At 35.6% G+C, this 20,037-nt stretch overlaps 1 protein-coding gene across 4 annotated transcripts in view; it reads right to left on the bottom strand.

Annotated features, from left to right (window-relative positions):
- LOC106622512 (beaten path IIa) overlaps nt 1-20,037 on the bottom strand; it is a 173,316-nt gene that overhangs the window by 40,236 nt on the left and 113,043 nt on the right. For all 4 annotated transcript variants that reach the window (XM_070106024.1, XM_036356960.2, XM_036356962.2 and 1 more), the window contains 2 exons: nt 18,986-19,200; nt 13,994-14,129 (listed from right to left, as the gene is read on the bottom strand). In XM_070106024.1, the coding sequence (XP_069962125.1) occupies nt 13,994-14,129; nt 18,986-19,200 (351 nt within the window). The remainder of the gene's footprint in view (nt 1-13,993; nt 14,130-18,985; nt 19,201-20,037) is intronic.

The following is a 20,037-nucleotide window of genomic DNA, read 5'->3' as shown; positions in this document are numbered from 1 at the left end:
TATACCAAATAAGACTTAAGACTTACACTTCACTTGCACACATGCCTCTTCTAACCCCTTTCCCCATAAAATTTTGAATGTAACCATTTCATTCCGCATTATGAGTTGACGGCTTCAGAAGGAAAGAAAAACTTCGCATAACTTTGACGAACTTTTCGAGCATCTAACCGACCAATAAAACCAAACAGTTCCCCTTTGCCCGACTTCCGGGCTAACTGTGAACGCTCGTTGAGCTTCATGAGTCGACATCTTCAACTTTGCTGTGATATTTTTATAAGGCATCTACACCCAACTTTTTAATTAAGTCACCAAACAAAGTAACTAATGAAGAATATAATTTCCATGCCAAAGGCGGCGGCAAAAGCCACCCACATACCCACCTACCAATGTAGCTTAGCGTTTAAATGTGTGTGCGTGTGGTATATACAGCTATGTATTATATATAAACATGATGTTGGCAAATACTTTAACAATGCAAACTACAACTATGCTTTGAGTGTTGGCAAAATACTTGCAGAGAAATTACTCAACACTCACACACATATGGTGTATGTATGTATATATGTACATGTGGATAAGTAAGTGTGCGTAGTTGCACTTGTGAGCGTTTAGCTGACCCGAGGTCAAAAATCATTTGCCACAACTTTGGTCTTGCGCCGGTCGGGCAAATTAAAATCAAATTCATTGTTTCGCCGAGAGGTCAGGAGCGCGTCGTCAGTGTACTTTATGGGCGTGTTTTGGCGTTTAGCAACGCATCAAAGTGAAAGCCGTTTTGACCTTTTCTTCAGGCGTTGGTTGCTGGTCAGAACAAAACTAATCTTTTTTTTTTTTTTGCTCTCTGTTGTTGGCGTATTCTTTTGGTGATTTCTCTTTGGTGTAGTTGTTGTTTTTTGCTGGCCCTTTTTAAAGAGGGTCACTGACAACCTTTCAAGTTTAATTTTAAGCAGCTTTTGTTGGCACTTTCCACGCGCTTGGCTTGCTGCTTGCTGCCAAAGTTCGAAGAGGCGGGAAGTCAAGTTTTTTTTTTAACTTGCTATTTTTGTTCTTTTTTTTTTGTTTGGCGTATTTCCTTATTCACTTTTCTTGATATGCAAATCACCTTATGGCATAAAGAGTTTAAAGTATTTAGGTCGGCGGCATATGCCAAATTATATGTACTAACTAACGGTGCACTAATATTAAATTTGAGCCCGTAGTAATAGCGCTGAATCGCGAGACTTATTCGGAGGTTGCGAATAGCGAGTGACATAATTTCGAAACCAAAGAAGAGTTATAATTTTAATCAAATGCTTTTTTTTCTCACTTTTTCGAATGGCTTTAGTGTTTTGCGCACTAATTCACCTCTTCTTATCAATCCAAAAAGGGGGAGGATTTTGGCTAAATAAAATATAATACAATTTTGTAAGAAAACCTAATATTTATAATGATGCTGTTCTTTGTAACTTTTTAAATGCTGAGTTCATCGCCATTGCATGTCATAATAAATTAGATTTCGTAACTCTGTCCAATAAGTATTCCGCCACTATCAGTTGAGCTCAGTAGAAGAAAAAAGCCGCGCATGTTTCCAAAAGTGAAAAGAGAGTGAAATGCAAACTTTACTATAATTGAAGAATATTTATTGCAACCAAATGACCTAAAATATGAAACCATCCGGAGTTTTTCTGAGGAAGCAAAAATTTATACTTTCTGCTAATTCATTCTCATTGTGATCATACAGTGATTTCTCTCAAAAAATATATATATACCTGGATTAAAGGATTTTCACGACGACTAGTACTCATGGAGACCGTTTGGAATATATAAAAAAATCAGCTAAATCTGAAGTCAGAAAAGTCTTGAAAATATGGTGACAAAGGTAAACAGCCACAACTATTATTTGCTATAAACCTAATTCAATAGAAATTAATTGTTCCAACAAAAAAGTTAGAGGTTCACTTATTGCAAAGTTTGCTCTCTTACGGTTGAATGGATTAGCGCTACTCTTATATAATCTTATTTTCAACAAAGAAGCTCTAATATACCTAAAAACCAGATTCAGGTCTATATTACAATATTATGAAAAGTTTCATCTCGACAGCGGTTAGACTGACATCATAATTTTTGAGTGCATGCCTTAGTAAAATATCAAATAACAATTGAAAATTAAAAAGCTTCAATATATCCAACTAAAAATTTTTTCTTAGTAAGCTTCCTTCTTACAAAAGCAAAAATTCGCAATATTTACTTCACTAATTTTTTTGCCAAATTTGAGTGAATAAAGCACAGACAAGTAAATAAAGTAAATGGTCGAACGCATAAGACAATAGTCAACAAAATAAAAATATAATCAAATGAGCTATAGGCAAACAATAGGAAATTAATATACAATGTCTCATTTACAAACAAACAGACAATTTGCCGCACTTGTGCGTATGTCCTTGGAAGGCGAGAGTATCTGACAGAAGACGAATAAATAACGACACTTAAACGACATATTGCAGGGATTTGGCTTAAATACGGCTGAGTTGACACTTGAACCGATAAGCATATACATATGTTCATTATATATGTGCGTAATAACCCAATCAAATATACATTAACTTGCGAACCTTAGAAACATTTTTTTATTCTGGGGAAAAGATATAAAATAATGAAGGAAAGAAATGGTTCACAACAATATCTCATTTCTGACAATAAGAAATAAAAAATTGTATTTGTATATACCTATATATACACACTAGGTGGTTTTGTTAGTATACAATAAATATAGTTTATACATAAGTAAGTAAAAAATTTACAATAAAGGGGAATCCAAATGGCTCCAAATATAAGTTTCCTGAATTTTTTACTAAATAGAGTGAAAGAAATTTTTTCAGGAGTAAAAGAAATTAGTGCGTTAATGATGTGAGGGTAATGTATCTTTTCGAATTTGAATGTAGTTGGAAAATTAGAGGCGTGAGAAAGTAAGGTATTTAGAGCGCGTGGCCTACACACCAGAATTTTCGTGTATTTCTCGTAACTAGAATTCTTAAAATGGCGTGCATGATTTCTCTAAACGGTTGCATCGATTGCTTTAAAATTTGGTCGCAAAGAATCATGAAATATTGAGTTTAAATGTTTATAAGCTTAAAAAAAATGTATTTTTCAAGATTTGTAAAAGATCCTAGTTTCAGCGTTAGCTGTTCATTCAGTATGCTGGAATCATGGACGTCGTTTGTCTACCTGTTCAACATGGGTGACATTGGAGCAATAAATCTTGCAAATAACAAAATATTTTTACTTAAAAAATTCAAAATTATAGTTGAAGATCTAATAAATATATAGTAAAAATTTGCGCTATGTATATACTATAAAAAACTAAAAAAACGGCTGTCCCCCGGGATGGCTCCCTTAAAAAAGTAAATTTTCAAGCCGGTTTTCTTCGCCTCAATAACTTCTCTACGTCGGTAATGAATGGTTAATAGCAATATTCTAATAGGCACACATTAGAGAGTAGAGAATCAAACACATTAAACTATCTGTTCAATTAAGCTGGCAGAACTTAAAAAAACTGAAAAAAAATTACAAATCTTTGGACGCACTCAATTGATTGGCGGCACTCCGCAACAAAAATAATTTCAACAACTCTTTCGTTTAAAAATTATAACGCGAAATTCTATAGCGAGCAAACTGAACTTTTATACTGCGATTTGCGCTCATGTATACTGTCACATACCAAGATAAGGTAATTCTATTCATTTAATTATGCTTCTAACTATCCTTTTGTTATGTATTATTTACCGGAGAGTTATGATGCCCACTAATAGAGAGTAATATTACGATTCCTCGTAACACACAGCATTGAGCAAATATGTAGAAAACCTTTTCAAACACACTTCCAATGAAGTATATATAATATTAATTTATGTCCATGTGTAATTTTTATGATTAAAGAATTTTTATTTATTTATTTATTTTTTTTTTTTTGGGAAAAAAGAAAAAAATTATCTGAAATGCCTTTTTTGCAACAATAATTATAATAACAGAAATAAACTATAATAAAAAATAAACTAGTACAATATGTAAATAAAAGTAAATCAACAGAGTCAACTAAAACTCAATTGCTGATGCGTTGATGTGGCAACAACGTAAAGCTTCTCATTATATCCTCGCAAATGATTTATCAAGCATAACCCCTGACTTAAGCCAAGCGATCGCTTGCTAACTAGGTACACGTAATTTCAGTATCTGCATATACGTGTGTAATTGTATATATATATACTTGTATGTATGCATACAAGGGTGCGCCAATCTATTGCCCTGCTTTTAAAGCACGAGTGTGCCTCAAATGAGGTTAAAGTGGCTTTGAACCCATTCGAACGAGTGAATGATTCTTCAAGAGCTTGCACAGCAACAACACCACAGCAAACAAACAAACAATAGAGACAAAAATTGAAAAAAAGAGGAAATGCAACAAACACTGTGCTATGAACAGGGGCACGATGCAATTTTTGTTTTTTTTTCGTTTCAATGTTAATGCTTAGTAATGAGAGGGGATGAAATTTAGGTGATTTTATAGTGTTACAAGGATTACAAATACACACGCATATTTCTGAGAGTAGCAAGAGGAATTCAAAAACTGTGGCAACTCTACGAGTAGAAAGGTATGCCCGTATTTGTGGACAAAAATGTTATGCACGACTGCCAATAATATAAAAAAATATATATGTATATAGTTGTTTACTTCCGTTAAGTAGGACAAGAGCATGAAAGTGTGGAAGAAAAAAACGTAATTCGCACAAGTGAATTTTTCGGTTTAGTCGTAAACAATTCCGTCGACGAGAACGACGCCGGCACTACTAATATTGCTGCAGCTTATGGATTGCTGTAAGTATTTCACCGCGCAGTGATTGGCTGTGCCTGGGTGAAAAGAGGATTGAAGTGGGTTACACTCGGCTGACGCCAGCAACATCAACGACGCCGGTAATGACGCCAACGACAATTGCGGATTAAATCAAGCGGCAAGCGGCAAATGAACCCAGAGCTGAGGTGAGGTGTAGGTGCAAAGACTGGTTAGTACGAAATGGAAACCAAAGTAACAGTAAATATTGGGGTGATTCTATATAAAAATGTAAAAGTGAACTTGCAAGAATCAAAACCGGAGAAAATAGTTTCGGTAAAAAGTTCGCAATTAGGAACAGGCATCCACAAAAACGCACTATTTGTGCAAAGTTTATTTATGCCGACATATTTATTGGAGCTTGATTTATATACTTGAATGTTAAGGATTGAGACCGAATTTAAAATTGTGTTATATAGCAAGTAGGCTTAGTTGTGGCAGGATTTCGCCAATTTTATTGTAACATGGGAATGTCAGGATAATACGATGCACCGAATTTGGTTGAAATTGAGCGAGAAGGTCCGGAGATGTGTGATTTCACCTAAAGATGTCACGCCCATCGTTCAATTTTTTTACCGGCGCTTGTGAAAAATTCTCATACCATATTTTCAAATTTCATTCATTTTCACACTGTCAGAGGGTATAATAAAAAAAATTGTTTAGGAGCAAATTTGGTTGATTTGGCTTAAGTGGTATGGGAGATATGTACACTAAACCTATTATGGAGCAGGCTCACGCCTACATTTTCAAAGTTTACAAAACCACAGATGCTCTTCTCTAATGTGATTCGTTGTACTAATAAAAATGTTATATCTTATCGTGGAGCTTAGTTATGGCATTTCAAAGGTCTCCGATTGCGCGCATCTGCAATACCAACGTCCCTCGGGTGCGTGTACTAAGTAAGAATCTCTTATGAGGATAAAACGAAATCATTAAAAGTAATTTACTACTACTACTAAATACTACTAGCAAAATAACTGATTTCTTATTTAAACATCGTAAAACACTACACAGAATCAAATCAGCAAAATATCAGCGTTTAAAACTTACAAACTTTATTAGCATGGAAAGCGACATTATCCATCTAGCATTTACAATTGAGCAACATCACCACTAACGCTACATCAGCTAATTCGAATGAAGCGAAATATTTGTATTACCAACTTATTACACACACACAACTACATACACAAACTTGAAGAGCGAATTATACCGACCACTCAATCCACTAAAGCAACGGTGTGTAATGAACAAGACGCTGTCAATGTATATACCTACATATATCTATAGCAACGCTGACTTACGCAGCACAATATTGACAGTGACAGCAACAATTGCTAGCACTTGAGCGCAGGTTACTAGGCCATCGCGCGCACACACACACACACAAATGAAAGTAAGAAATATTATTTGTTTGTTCAGCGTTCTGATCCAGCAAGTTGTCAATGTTGCTTCCGCTGATTTTGTCGTTGATTTGTTAATACTTTTACCACAACAATTGTTGTTGTTGGCATTAGCAGGAGTCACAACACATTACCATACACACACACACATATATATATATATATATATATGTTCACCTCAGAATTGGTGCCAGTCAGTGTTGGTTGCGCTCAATAAAACAGCAAATCATGGAAACAACGCTGGCGCTGCTGCCATTATTGTTGTTGCTATATTTCGCAAACAATTTGTATCGAATTGTGGTTGGCAACGCTTGCGTTGACGGCGCGGTTGGCAGTCACAGTTAATCTTTATTTCCGTTTCACATTAAATATGGACAAATGTGCTCTGACAGCTAAATTCCACTTTAGTGGTTACAATTTTTTTTAACAATCCTGCTTACATTGTTGTTGTTTGTTTTTTACTTTTGCTACAACAGTAACGCGCTATGTTGGCAATGTTGTGGCATGCGTAAATAGACGTTTATTTAGCAACTTAAGCATTTGACTGCGCACATCTAAATTTCGCATATATAAAGTCGGTCTGTACATGTACATACACACAGACACTCGCTAATGATATATCTATCTACATATGTGTGTTTTTCCGCTGGCATGTGTCTCTGCATTTGACGCCGTCTTATTTGTCTCTAAGCTTGTCTGTCGAAATATTTGCCGCTTTATCTTTCACTTTCCTCCCGACCGTGCCTTCTCTTGAATATATATATATATATATATGCATCTTTACGTATGCATGTGTGCCATATATCTGCCAGTCTGCTTAGTTTTCTAACCATTTGACTGTCTGTAAATCTAACTGTCTCTCTGTCTGTCCATCTCTCAAGTGCATATCCTGCTTTGGGGATTTAGCCGTGAATGCTTTGACATACACAATCTGCACTCACGCACACACACATGCAGTGGAGCTTTGGTATCAAAACTTATATATGTAGGTGTGTATATAAATACATTTCTCTACATGTCAGCGTCTCAGCAGCGTGCTTGTGAATCAATCTAAAGCTTTATATGGCATGAGCTCCACTTAAGTCACCTTCATGCGTCGCTACTTGCTTTCACAGATTGCCTTTTAAAGAAATAGCTAAACTTGATAAGTCTGAATTAAAACCAAAGTGCGAGTACATAAATTTAATTGAGATTTGCACATATCTCTATATACCTCATAGGGGTGTTTCATTAAAAAGTGCCTAAATGGAAAAAAAAGATAATATAGAGGTAAGTAGTTGAACTTCCTAATTAGCCGTATTGCTTTGAGAAACCCATAAATCGCCTATTTGTCATATCTTATTTCGACGGCTCAACAATATCGAGACTTTTAGCTAGTTCCGATTCTATTTGCTCTCAGACCATCCATTATAGCAGTATCTTCAAATTAAGGGAAATACGTTGGCCTTTAATACAGTTATGCTTAACTTGATAGTCAAGAGCTTGCAGGTTTGAGACTAAGGTGACTGCACGATCTGAGTGGTAATTTAGTTGATATTAACTGAGGAAAAATTATATATAGTGTTAGATTGGAACAATATTTGCTAATTTCCCATGAAATCGAACCAAGCATAGATAAAAACACTAACTATTCAGTGAAAAGAGAATAAAAAAAAATCACCAAATTGACCAGTATTATGTATTATATAAGGGGTACTTAGCAAAAATCCACTTTTTTACTTATAGCTATAGTAATTTGCATCTCTCGACAGACAATTTCATGATCGCTTGTCTCACTATTTTGTGAACACGCGTCAAATATGTAAACCAACAAAGCGAAAGTAAGCCATATTTCACAGTTTTTCTTCTATAAAGTCGAAATTGTTTATCGTCCTAATACTGTTACAGTTAATCATGCACAATTTAATTTGGTTTCGTTGATCCATTCTGGTAGTTTTGATATCCAAGATGCACCACGATCTGATGGAAATCGTCGAGTCCAAATAAGCGCTGTCTTAATTGCCCAGGAGCTCAGCATTGCAGAAAAAACGCTGGAAATTATTGAAATAAAGCTGGATACAAACAGAAGCTCGATTTATAAAAGTAGCACATGAGTTAACGCACGAAAAATTCATAAACCGAATTTTCATTTGGATATCGCTGCTGAATCGCAACAAAATCGGTTCATTTCTAAAGCGGATGGTTACTGTTGATTAAAAGTGAAACACTTACTACAACCTCAAGCGAAATCGCACTTAGTCGAACTTTCGATGAGCCGGTGCAAACGATGACCAAGCCAAGATTAATGATCCGGAAAGTAATGCTATGTGTTTGGTGGCGGCCAGGCTCATAATTTGGACCATGACTGTCAACAACTGGGACTTCTGAAGGAAGCAATCGCACAGAAGTGGCCAGCTTTGGCCAATAGCAAAGCAATTTTGCTCGATTAGAACAACACCAGGCCACACACATTGATAATGCTTCGGCAGTATTATATTTACATTATTATAATTCAAACTTCGAACCAAGTTGATGTGTATAACAAAAGATTTTGCTGTTTAAAAGTTCGCCTCAAGCGAAGCTTAGGAAAGTCGACTGTGTTTATGTGTAATAAGGACAAAGATTTCTTTGATGTATCATTATGAAATTATCTACAAAGTAACAACATGTTATCGAACAAAACGGCGATCATTCTAACTATACAAAATGCAACCTTATGTTAAATGGAAAAATTAGAATTAGTTACAGTTTTTTGATCAAACCGTCATATATCGACAAAGAGTCTCAAGAACAAACACAAATATGCTAAGGCAACAGATTGCGAATTTGAATTCTTCTAAGCAACTACACCAATTAGCATCCGGAAAATATTTTAGCCTCTGGACATGAATATTTATCGAACAGTGAACTGTTAGAACACAAGGAAAGACACAACTTGTGGAAGCAATTGCAAGTACTGTCAGTTCACAAGCTTTCGTCGAGCAATTCCGAGGTCCATTCTTTCAGTGTTAAACCACACTAAAACACCGGTACGCTCATTGTTCCAATCTTATAAAAAACCAACTTAAAATGGCAAAGGCTGCCATTAGTCGTTTTTATTTATTGCAATCAAGGGATTTTTAAACAAAGAAAATTCTAATTGTATTATGTATGAATTAATGTTGTTGGAATCACTCCATTGATACTCTGTAATATACCATACAGAGGAACTTAATACTCATATTAAAACCAATATACAATAATTCTAAAAGCTACTCCAAATCAAACTGATTTGGTCTCCACCTCAATAAACTTTTTCTTTCACTTGACCTAATGTCGACTTGTAAAAACTCAACTTTCTTCTATCATTTTGCTTTCTTTCACCAGCATGTGGTATTTGCTTATGTGTGAGCACGTGCTGAAAAGTAATAAAACAGAAAATAGGACGCTGCAACCAAAATAACAAAACATGCACCAAATTGATTCAGCAAAATAATCAATAAATTTATTAGAAGTGCTGGAATTTTTGTTATTGTTTTGTTTTCTTTTATTTCCGCTTTTTCGTAAGTTTTTCGTGGGTTTTTATTCATTTATACGCAGCGCATATTTCCTTTCATAACAGTAATATTCGACGAAAGCTGCGCGTGAGGCAGCATAGTGAATATTGTGTTGATGTGTGTGTATGTGTATGATTGAATAACCGTTATTTTAAAAAAATATGTATTTTATAGTTTTATGATTTTTTACATCACTCCAGCGCGCCGGCATTGTGGCATTGGTCCGACGGCGAGCAACCTTACATACACACATATATAGTTATATGGATGTACATGCTAGTAGTTGTTGTAAAGTAGCAAAGGGCGCATTGTAGATACTAGATACTAATATAACATCCCCGAAGCAATTTCCGCTTGTCTCGTTGCTATTTTGCATATTATTGAAATAAAGTCCTGTGTTGATGTTGTTGTTGTTGCTGCGGATAGTTAGCAGTGTGTTGCAATAGTGGAAGAGCCATGCATGAGTACATATGTATGTGTTTTTGTAATGGAAAGGAAGTGAAAGTAGCAACGTGCTGCCAGCATGCCACTCAGCGTTTCAAACTCTCGCCTGCTCGATCACCCACACTGTCTGTCTGTCTGCCAACGAACGAGGCTAAGTGAAACGCTACACTGCAACAACAAAAACAAGGCATGTGTGCTTTTTGCCGCCAGCACAATATCCATTGCTCACCAGTTTCACTCTTATTATTTTACCAGCTCTCAACGAGTGCTTGGGGGCCTCTCGCCGCTGGGTGCATTAATAATTTCATATATTTTGTAGTACTGCAACTCAGTTTTCCATTCGCCTTCAACCGAAACACAATATTCACTTGCTTTGCTGCACTTATATACACACTTAGCATAAGAAACCGTTATAAGTTATGAGTTAGTGTTTTTATGCCATTAAGCAAGTGCCACAACGTCGTCGAAGTCACTGTCTGCCAGCCGCCAAGTACACTACATAATGTCGCAAGGCATAGCACGGCACGGGAAATAGTAAATTTCGCTTGCTCCCGCCCTTTTATGCAAACAGCTGGGAGTGTGTAAGCAGCAAATTCAATTTACCACACACAAGCACAAAAACAATTACAACAACAATAATAATAATGCCAGCCAAAGAGTTAGGAAAAGTGAAAAGTTTCAATTTCACTTCTTGCCGGTAGTTTCCACTTGCATTTCGTTTACTCTAATGTAATCTTCTCTAATCTTTTCACGGTTAGAGCACCTTATTTAATCGTTAAATCAGCGCAACTTACTTTCGAGCGTAGAAGAAGGGAAGACATGTCGAAAATCTTCTTTTTCTTCAACGCTTATTTCATCTGCTTAGGTGTAAGCTGAGTTCGCAACGCTGTTTGCTTACTTGTCCTATCTTCCATGCCTAGAGTTGTTGATTCGCTGACAATGAATGCTTGCAAACTTCTATATTCAGCGACCTAGCTGTTCGAGGAGGAAGTTGTGTAGCGAGCATATTAATTCTGCTAACCCAAATATGGTTAGTGCAGAGTGGGTGCACTGAGAGAATTAATGTAAGCGAGCCTTATTTGTAGACATCTGAAACTTAGAGCGCAAAGCGCACATAGAATGATTGCAAAAAACTGATAGTATGTATAGACTGCCCTGTCCCGCAAAAGACTTTTCTCAAAACGTTTGTAAGAGCTGCCGCGCAGTTAAGAATTCTTTAAATTCACACAAATTTTCCAAACATTTATTCACAGTCTAAAGAAAGTTACTACGTTCAAGTACAAGCTAATTGTTGTGGTAACAAAAGATTTTACCTCATAGCTGTTCAAAAGAACTAAATTCGTCAAACTATTGCGTAGAACCGAATGTCTTTGGAGCTATGGTCCACTGCTTATATCTTCAGGATAAACTCACTTCTTCAAAAGACCAAACTAAATCAATAACAAAATTCATATCCCAAATAGATTATTTAGTGACTAGAGAAAGCACAACAACCATACATATCTTTGAAAACACAAGATCAAATCTGATTTCAAAATTGTAAACAGCAAAAATATTTCAAAAATATAATTTTTTTTTACAATAATATTTTTATTTCAGCGATTTTATGTTATACATATACAACGTTGAAGAAAGTAGATCTCAAAATCTCTATTGTTTATTGGAATGCAAACATGTATACGTAGATTTATTTTTTAAAGTGCAAAAAAGAAATCCCAACTTCACGCTGATCTACTTAACCTCAATCCTTAGACGCAAGACACACACTCGCACCAATAACTTTCATAAGTAAAAGGGAACACCTCCACCCAACACCTTGGCACCCACTTTTATCTCTGCTTTTATCATTTTAAGCACGCGGAACGAAATGACCTGTTAATAGTGGAATTTTCTCAATTTTCCACAAAATCTTTTGCAACTTATCACAAGCACTTCAACGACGATATGCTGAAGTACTGGCAGCAGCAACCAGCGCTCAACGCTTCCCATGGCAAGCGATTTAATCAAAGAGTGTGTCGGTGGTGCAGCTTGAATTGGCGTTTTTCTTTTTCTAAATATTTTCCAACATGCTACACAAACGGGCATTTTGTATATGTATAGATGTCCGCACAGCACCTGTCTCGTCGTTCAACATTTAACACTATTCACCCTCATCAACGCCATCAGCAGCGTAACAGCACAATCAGCGGTTTAAGCTGAGGCAGTCAGCAGGTTGCTGATGGAGCATAAGTAGCGACTTACTGCTTGTAAATATGTATGCGCAAGTCAGTCACTCACACTATCTAGCCAAACGCCACTTTTGACAAGGATCGTTGGACGCGCTCATCACGCTCTTCCGCACACACCACCTTTCCGCTTTGCGACTCACCTTCAACGTTGCGTTAAATTGAAGGTTGCAAAGTAGAAAATATGCGGAAATGGTAGACATAAGCAACCGGAAATACACACATATAATTTAGATTATATTTATAATGTGAGAACTACAGGTCAGGGAAGTGCACACAGTTTGTGCTTTAACAGATGCGCGAATGAAAATTTCCGTGTTAAGTTGAAGGCGCCTGTTTTATGGGTCACAAACACAATCAAGATTTGGCTGCCTTCGGAAGTGACATTTCTTAATCTGATCCTAAAGTGATTCCAAGTTTAATATCTGTAACTAAAATATAAAAATTCACAAAGCTATATATAAAAAGCTTATTCTTGCGAGCGAAAGCAATACCATATCATACGGGCCTTATAACATTAGCTGTCTAGGATTATCCACTTCTGCGCTCGCTTTGTTTGATTGATGTTTGCAAAAATAAATTTCAAAACTGATGTTCAGTTGAAGTTGACTATTGGACTACACTAGCCTATTTCATTTAAACCACTTATGTGTTCGATTCGCCACTCACTACGATTTATTTCTCGGAAAATTAGTTATTTCTAAAACTTTTTTTTTTAGTTTTTTGCTCCACTTACAACAACAACAGTAATAGCTACTAAATATAACACCATACGCAAATTTTGAGCAATCACTCGTCGAAACCTTTTACATATTATTGAATAGCACTAGTATTTTAGAAACTTTTACACCCATTGAAAGTTCATTCAGGTAAAAATTTTAACGTAGCTGCCCTGCAGCAGAGTTGCATAGTAAGTAACAGTACATGATGATCAATAAAAGTTTTTTCGATACAATATTGTTTAAGAGTTGTGTTCTAATCTGAGTGTTCAAATTTAATATATATTTTGTGATGTAACTAAAAAGTATTAATTTAGCTAATTATCACGATATATCATCCAGTCCTCAAAGAAAAGCCAGATATGCATTTAGGTCAAGGGAGGCCTTGCACCTTAACCTATATTTAGGGTTTCGATAATTAAATTCCAACCTTTGGGTAGTGCTACGCGAACGGGAAGTTTCCACCTACTGTATCTTAGAAATTCGGGCCTTGAAGTTATAGTGGAAGTTTCAATCCATTTTCTTCTCCATTTAGTTATCACTATTTTATTATCTTTTCAAATTTTTCCATTAAATATCTCTTAAATTTTTCTTATATTTCTAACTATATTTAAAAATAATTTCTCCGGGCTATGTTTGTAATAACCTGAAATTTAAACCAATTAAATAGTTACCAGCATATCTAATTGCTCCTTAATTGAACAAAGGCACTCAATTGTCGCAAACAAACTTTAGACTTTAAGAAATTTAACCAAATAAGAAAATATACATATACACACGTACCAATATCAAAATATTTGAAAATTTCAAAGTTACTTCATGAACTTACCAACAACTTGCATAATGCCCGTGGCCGTTGCCGTTGAGAAGAGTGGCGCATCTGCCGTCACTTCGCAGGAGAAATTGCCGGACAGACCGAAGCCCACATTGCGGATGAGCACTTGCGTTGCATTTGAATTGGTCACCTGTGGAGACAAATGAAATATTGCTATCATTTTCACCATAATCACTAAAATTGAGGGAAAAAGCGGATAGATGCAGCTGCACTTACACATATACGTATATGGATGCGAGTGTGTAAGTGAGTGCATAACTAATTGGAAATGAGAATAAAAGAAATTAGTGGAAATAAATTGCTATTAAAAGCGGAAATTATGCACACACACAAACAAACAAACAGTCAGCGACGACAAATCCCGTGCGGGTGAAGCCCCAGCTGAACTAACGGTATATTAAAATAGTTATTTGAAGGACACTAGCGCTGCGCAGCAAAAACTGAAATTCGAATTTTTGGCAAATAAACTTTTCGTCTGCTGAGCAAAATTGTAAAAGCCAAAAACAACAACAATCAATTTCAGCGTGAAAGCAAAGCCAAAGCGTTTCAATGTAATGAAATGCTAACGACTAATTACAAATCAAATTTCCATGCGAAAGTCTAAGCTAAAAGCGGTGAGCAGCGAGAGTCGTAGAGAGGACAGACGCTATTTTTTGGTAACTGTAAATTACACCGCGCCACAATTTCACCTGCTTTATTCACAAAAAGCACTTAAGTTTATTAAATCATCTAAACCGCAATGCCAAGGAAAAAGCGAAAAAGTTCGTACAGTTTGCAATAGTTGAGGACTCCTAACTGTTTTTCGCCTCCACTTTGCGGTTTATTTGAGCGTTCTATTTGCGTAGAGTAACTGTGTGTGGTTACTGTTACTGTGCTGCAGTGTAACTATAGTTAATAACGGTGGAGGTTAGAATATTGCTTCTTCTTTGAGAACATTTTACACAAATATGGCAGTTCTATATTGAAATTAAAGTTGTTATTGGATTTCAATACTGATACTTGTTTAAGTATCTGCTTCTATAATTTTTCAATTGTGTAAGCTCAATTTGGTAACGATTACGTCCTTTAGATATCTAACTGATTTATTTAAGCTTTTTACTTAAGAGGCATACCGAGTTTGTAATATTAAATCGATTTTTTTTATAATTATAATTATAATTTTTTTTTATAAAAACGCTGGTCAACAATCAGAACTTGTGCAACTGCGAGCCAGGAGGATACGCCCTGAGTACGTAACTGAACTATAAGATGTCCTCCTCACTACTGGCTCTTAACAAAGCCAGAACCTGGCGGGATTGCTGTCATTGATATTAGCCACCTTATTAAATTTTTTTTAAGCTCAAACACTTCGTCGATCTATGGTAATCTGGTAATCTACTTTTAGGAGTTTATAGATAACACAAAGAACAATTATCTGTCCAAGTGAGATCCACTAATTTTTGGTCAACTTTACGACCTAACCCTAACCTAACCTAGGATATACTTTCTAAAACAACACAATACAATTTTTAATTAAAATCTTAAAGAGTTTTTTAATTATAACGTTTAGAATGTAACCGCTTGCTTCAATTAGCTTAAAAAGTTTTTCGCGCTTTTTTCGAAACTACAAAATTGCTTCAGTGATTACTTCACCTATAAAATATTGGATAAAATTCAATTTTATTTTCAGAACGCCACCATTTTGTCAATCTTAATATTTTTCAGCACCATTGTGCGGACAATATCTCTTAGTAAATAATTATTTTTTTCTGGTTTCATCCAAAGAAAAGACCGCAATCACTGAACAAAGGATAATATTTTACTGTGTATTCTTCAAATATGTGTAAATGTGTTATACCCTTAATATTTTAAAACAATTTATACAACAGTTCTTTTTAATTCTAATCCTGTTCTAAGAATAAGTTTCAAACATGTTTTCTAACAAGAACATTTACAAAAATAGTTTCCGGTAAGATATTCAATAAAAAAGTTTCTTATCGCAATACAAGCTCTAGATAATCCCAATTCCATGATTCTAGTTATATTTGCTACCCAGATGAATCTTACAAGAAAAAAGAGCTTGCAAGTCATTCTGAACCGACTCCTAACTACTAAAGTATCAATTGTTAGGATTAAGTTCAATGTATTATATGGCTCCTCATCTATACATAGTGTACGACGCTACAATTTTTGTGTAAAGTAATTTCGGAAATCAAAAATTACTTATTTATTAAATATTTATTAAATTAAATACTGTTATCGTAAAGTACAATTCAATCCAAGAGTTTCGAAGACAAAAAATTCATTTTGTAGATCTAACAAATATTGACTGGACAGTGATTTCAAAGCCCACTTTATCAGCTGCAGTCGATATTTATATAGCTTAACAGATATCTGATAATTTTCATTTGGCAATATAGATAACATCTTAAACTTTCAAGTTTATGGACATTTTAGCAACTAAGAATACGAAAGCCCTTTTAAGTCGTTCTTCACTTCCTTTCTAAATTGTTACAGGCTATCAAAAATAATATTAAAAAAATATTAAAACCTATATATAAATAAAAGTCTGTCAGTCTGTTAAAGCAGAAAAATTACCGCTGCCAAGCGGCTAATATAAGTTCCAGACCTAATAACAAAAATAAAAAACCGGCCAACTAATTTGTTGGCAGTCAATGGTGAGCCAACCTTCGTTTGTTGTGGACTCATGGTGGCAAAACTGCCCGCATAACATGAGCGAGCGGAGAACCCAAAAGAAGGGCACAAATCAACAAACAACGGTATACCTCATGACAGACGGATGTAAATGCAGTTGCCAGTGACACCAACGCATTGGCGCACCCTAGCGCCGTAGCGAAGTTGCCATACTTTTCGACAGACGCATTTTACATTTTGCGCTTGGTAATTTAAAGGCAAACCAGTGACAGAGAGAATGCGCAATGAGAAGGGTTATGCTAAAGGCTTAACCAACTAGGCAGTGGAATGAACAAACTTTTTCAATAATCTAGCTGCGCAAAGTTTGGCATTCTAACCGCGCGCCGCCCTTGTCGTCCCACGTTTGGTCACTGCGGGTTGCGTCGCCACGGCTGCGGTGCCATATTGATGGCGTGCACCTGCCGCACGCAGTTAAACGATGAACCGAAAAATATACTTTATACAGGTAATACTGGTTGCTACAGCGCGCAGTGCAACAATAAATAAACGCAGGCGATACCAACTTTGGCTGGGAAACGCTGCCGCATGCTGCTAAATTTAAGCGAAAAGTTTGCTTCACAAAAAGCTGAAATTATACATATTTTTGCTTGTGCCTCGCCACAGCCCATTCACTTGTATGTATGTGTGTGTGCATGATTCGGCTCTTCCGCGACGAAAAACCACGAATGCTGTACGAGTTAGCGGTGAATGTGCCGCTGTGGCACAATTTCGATACGACGCGCACGAACAGCTGCAGCTCTGGGTGTTATACGTATGTAAGAAATGCAACACCTGGTAATAAAGTCAAGCTAAAATGCTGGCTCACTTGCGACGAGCCAATATTCGTGTTTGTTTGCATCCCTGCTCGCTCGCTATGGTTTATGGTCGCTACAGCAGCGATATGGCGAACTGTGAAAAATTTTGCAAACGCCTTGGGTGTTGGTGGTCGCAGCGGCACGCGTATGAGTTGCATGTACTGCCGCGAAAGTCGTACAAATATTGCATTCAAATGAAGGTTGGTTGCAAGCATCTGTATTAACTTTGTGACCCCTTTGGAAATTTACTTTTTGCATAACTGATCGTTCAACGGCATTGCCATATACTATACCGTCATATGCAAGTCTTCTCTGTATTTTTTTTTTGCTTTGCCGGTATACATAAAATTTATGCAAAATTTAGGTCTCCATGTTTCCAATTACTAACATATATGAGAATGTATGCCAAATGAAAAAGTTACTCATACGTCATGTTGTATATTGTGAATGAGCATTGTTCGAGGCGAAGTAAAAACTTCAGTTTACTATAACATAACTGAACTTTTCTTAAACTAATAAATTAATAATTATCTAGCGACCATTTTCGTAAAAAAATCTGAAGACTTGGAATAACTTCTATTTTTATAACACAGACTTTCACAAGGCAGCTAGTTTCGTCAACAATTAGCGATTTCAGTTTAAAAATATACGCGTACCTACAGTGACACGTGTTTTTAGTGAATACGTATTTAGGCCGACAATTTAAAATATAAGAGTATACAGCCTAATTAAGTCATTTCTGAAACTTGATTTAAAATCTTCAATTTTATATCGCTTAAAACAGAAAACAAACTTACTATTAATAAATCGGAGAACGGCAATGGTGTGGTAGTGAAGTAAAACCCTAGATTATTCACTAATTTTACAATTCAGCTACTATTGCAGAGTAGTCTTGGCAGAAAATCTTCTAGCAAGCTTATATCCTAATTAAACAAAAATTATCTATACATTAGATTTATAATCCATAAGTTCGTATAATTATTGTACTTACGAAATTTTATTCACGCCACACTTATGTTATACGCGTCGAACCAATTTTTGTATATTTGTGCAAAATAAGCTCGACTTTTTTTGGTATACTATGTTTTAATTCATCTGCAATGCCCAATGAAAATACCAACAAAAAAGCAAACATATCGCAAAAAGATTAAATGGCTTATAGAAAAATGGAAAAAACTGCTGTTCACACACACATACGTATCACTGCGCTGAAATAACACCTGAAAAAGTATACAACACACATTCATCGATATCCACACAGCTACATTAAAATGTATATACATACATACTCGTACATATATAACAGTAGCTATATAGATAGGCCAGTATTTTTCCCCGTTATGTGGGAGTATCAAAAGCAGATAAATTCATTAATATTTCACTCAGATCTACACCCTCTCACACACATACGAAACCTACCTCGTAAACGAAATATACATATGTTTGTACATATTTACAAATTGCATATGTGTTGGTTCTGACATAAATATATACTCACATCGACGTGTATGCCGGGAAATGGAAAAACTTTCGTGTTCGGAAATTCACCAGGTGTGTAGCGATAGAACTCCAATTGACCGCGATAAAATTTGGCCGAATAGAGTGGCGTTCCTTCCAAATCGTAGAGACAGCGCACGATGGCATGCTGGCCGCGCCGCACCGCGGGTGGTTCGATGATTAAATTGACATTTCGCAGTGCGCCCTCAACGATGGCTGGTGTTGGTTGTTGTTGTCATCGTTGTTTGCATTGTGGAATTTTTTTCGTTCGTTTTTTCAACATTTTTTTTTTCATTGTAGATAATACCGAGAAAGAGACAAACAAAAGTGGAAAATGAAGATTAATAGATGTATGAAAGTTGAAAAAGTATCGTTCTGGACAAATTTAAAAATTCAATGGAAAGAAGCGCAACAGCAAGTTTTTGTAATGAATTTTTATATTAAATAATATTTAATAAATATGTATTCACATGCATAGTAATAACGAAAAAAGCTTGCACTGCGCTAAAGCTTTTGTTTTTGCAAAAGCTTGTTTGGTATATAAGTACAATATAATATGAATACACACAAAACGTGTGTAGCATTTATTTCATCTCTCAAATCAAAATTTGTCACTTTTTATCATTTAAAAAAATTTCAATCGCTGATAAGTGTATGTAATTCTCATTTCTTTCAGCGCCTGTAAAGCGACACGTCATTTACGTTTGTGAGTGATTAAAAAGCAAATGAGTTTATTTAACAGGCTTTTTTTTAATTTATATAATTTTATTGTGCTTTTCATTTAATATGTTGACAGGCATTAAGTCTGTCAAAGGATTAAATACTTGCAATAAATATGTCGAATATGTTGTAGTACCTGCCCACTGATTTGGAAAACCCTTCAATATTTGTAAAAATCTGTCAGTCTTTACAAGGTGATTTTGTGTATTTGTGCAATGAGCAGTATTTAGGTATGCCATTGACAAATTATAAAGGTTTCAAATCTGCTGAAGTTTAACGAATGTCGTATTGATCAAACATTTATTTTTACTTTATCTGCATTCCTATATATCG

Source organism: Bactrocera oleae, chromosome 2 (assembly GCF_042242935.1).
Source record: "Bactrocera oleae isolate idBacOlea1 chromosome 2, idBacOlea1, whole genome shotgun sequence".
In the NCBI taxonomy this organism is placed as follows: domain Eukaryota; kingdom Metazoa; phylum Arthropoda; class Insecta; order Diptera; family Tephritidae; genus Bactrocera; species Bactrocera oleae.
The sequence above is the reverse complement of the archived record's forward strand: the minus strand, read 5'-3'. Positions and strand labels throughout refer to the sequence as shown.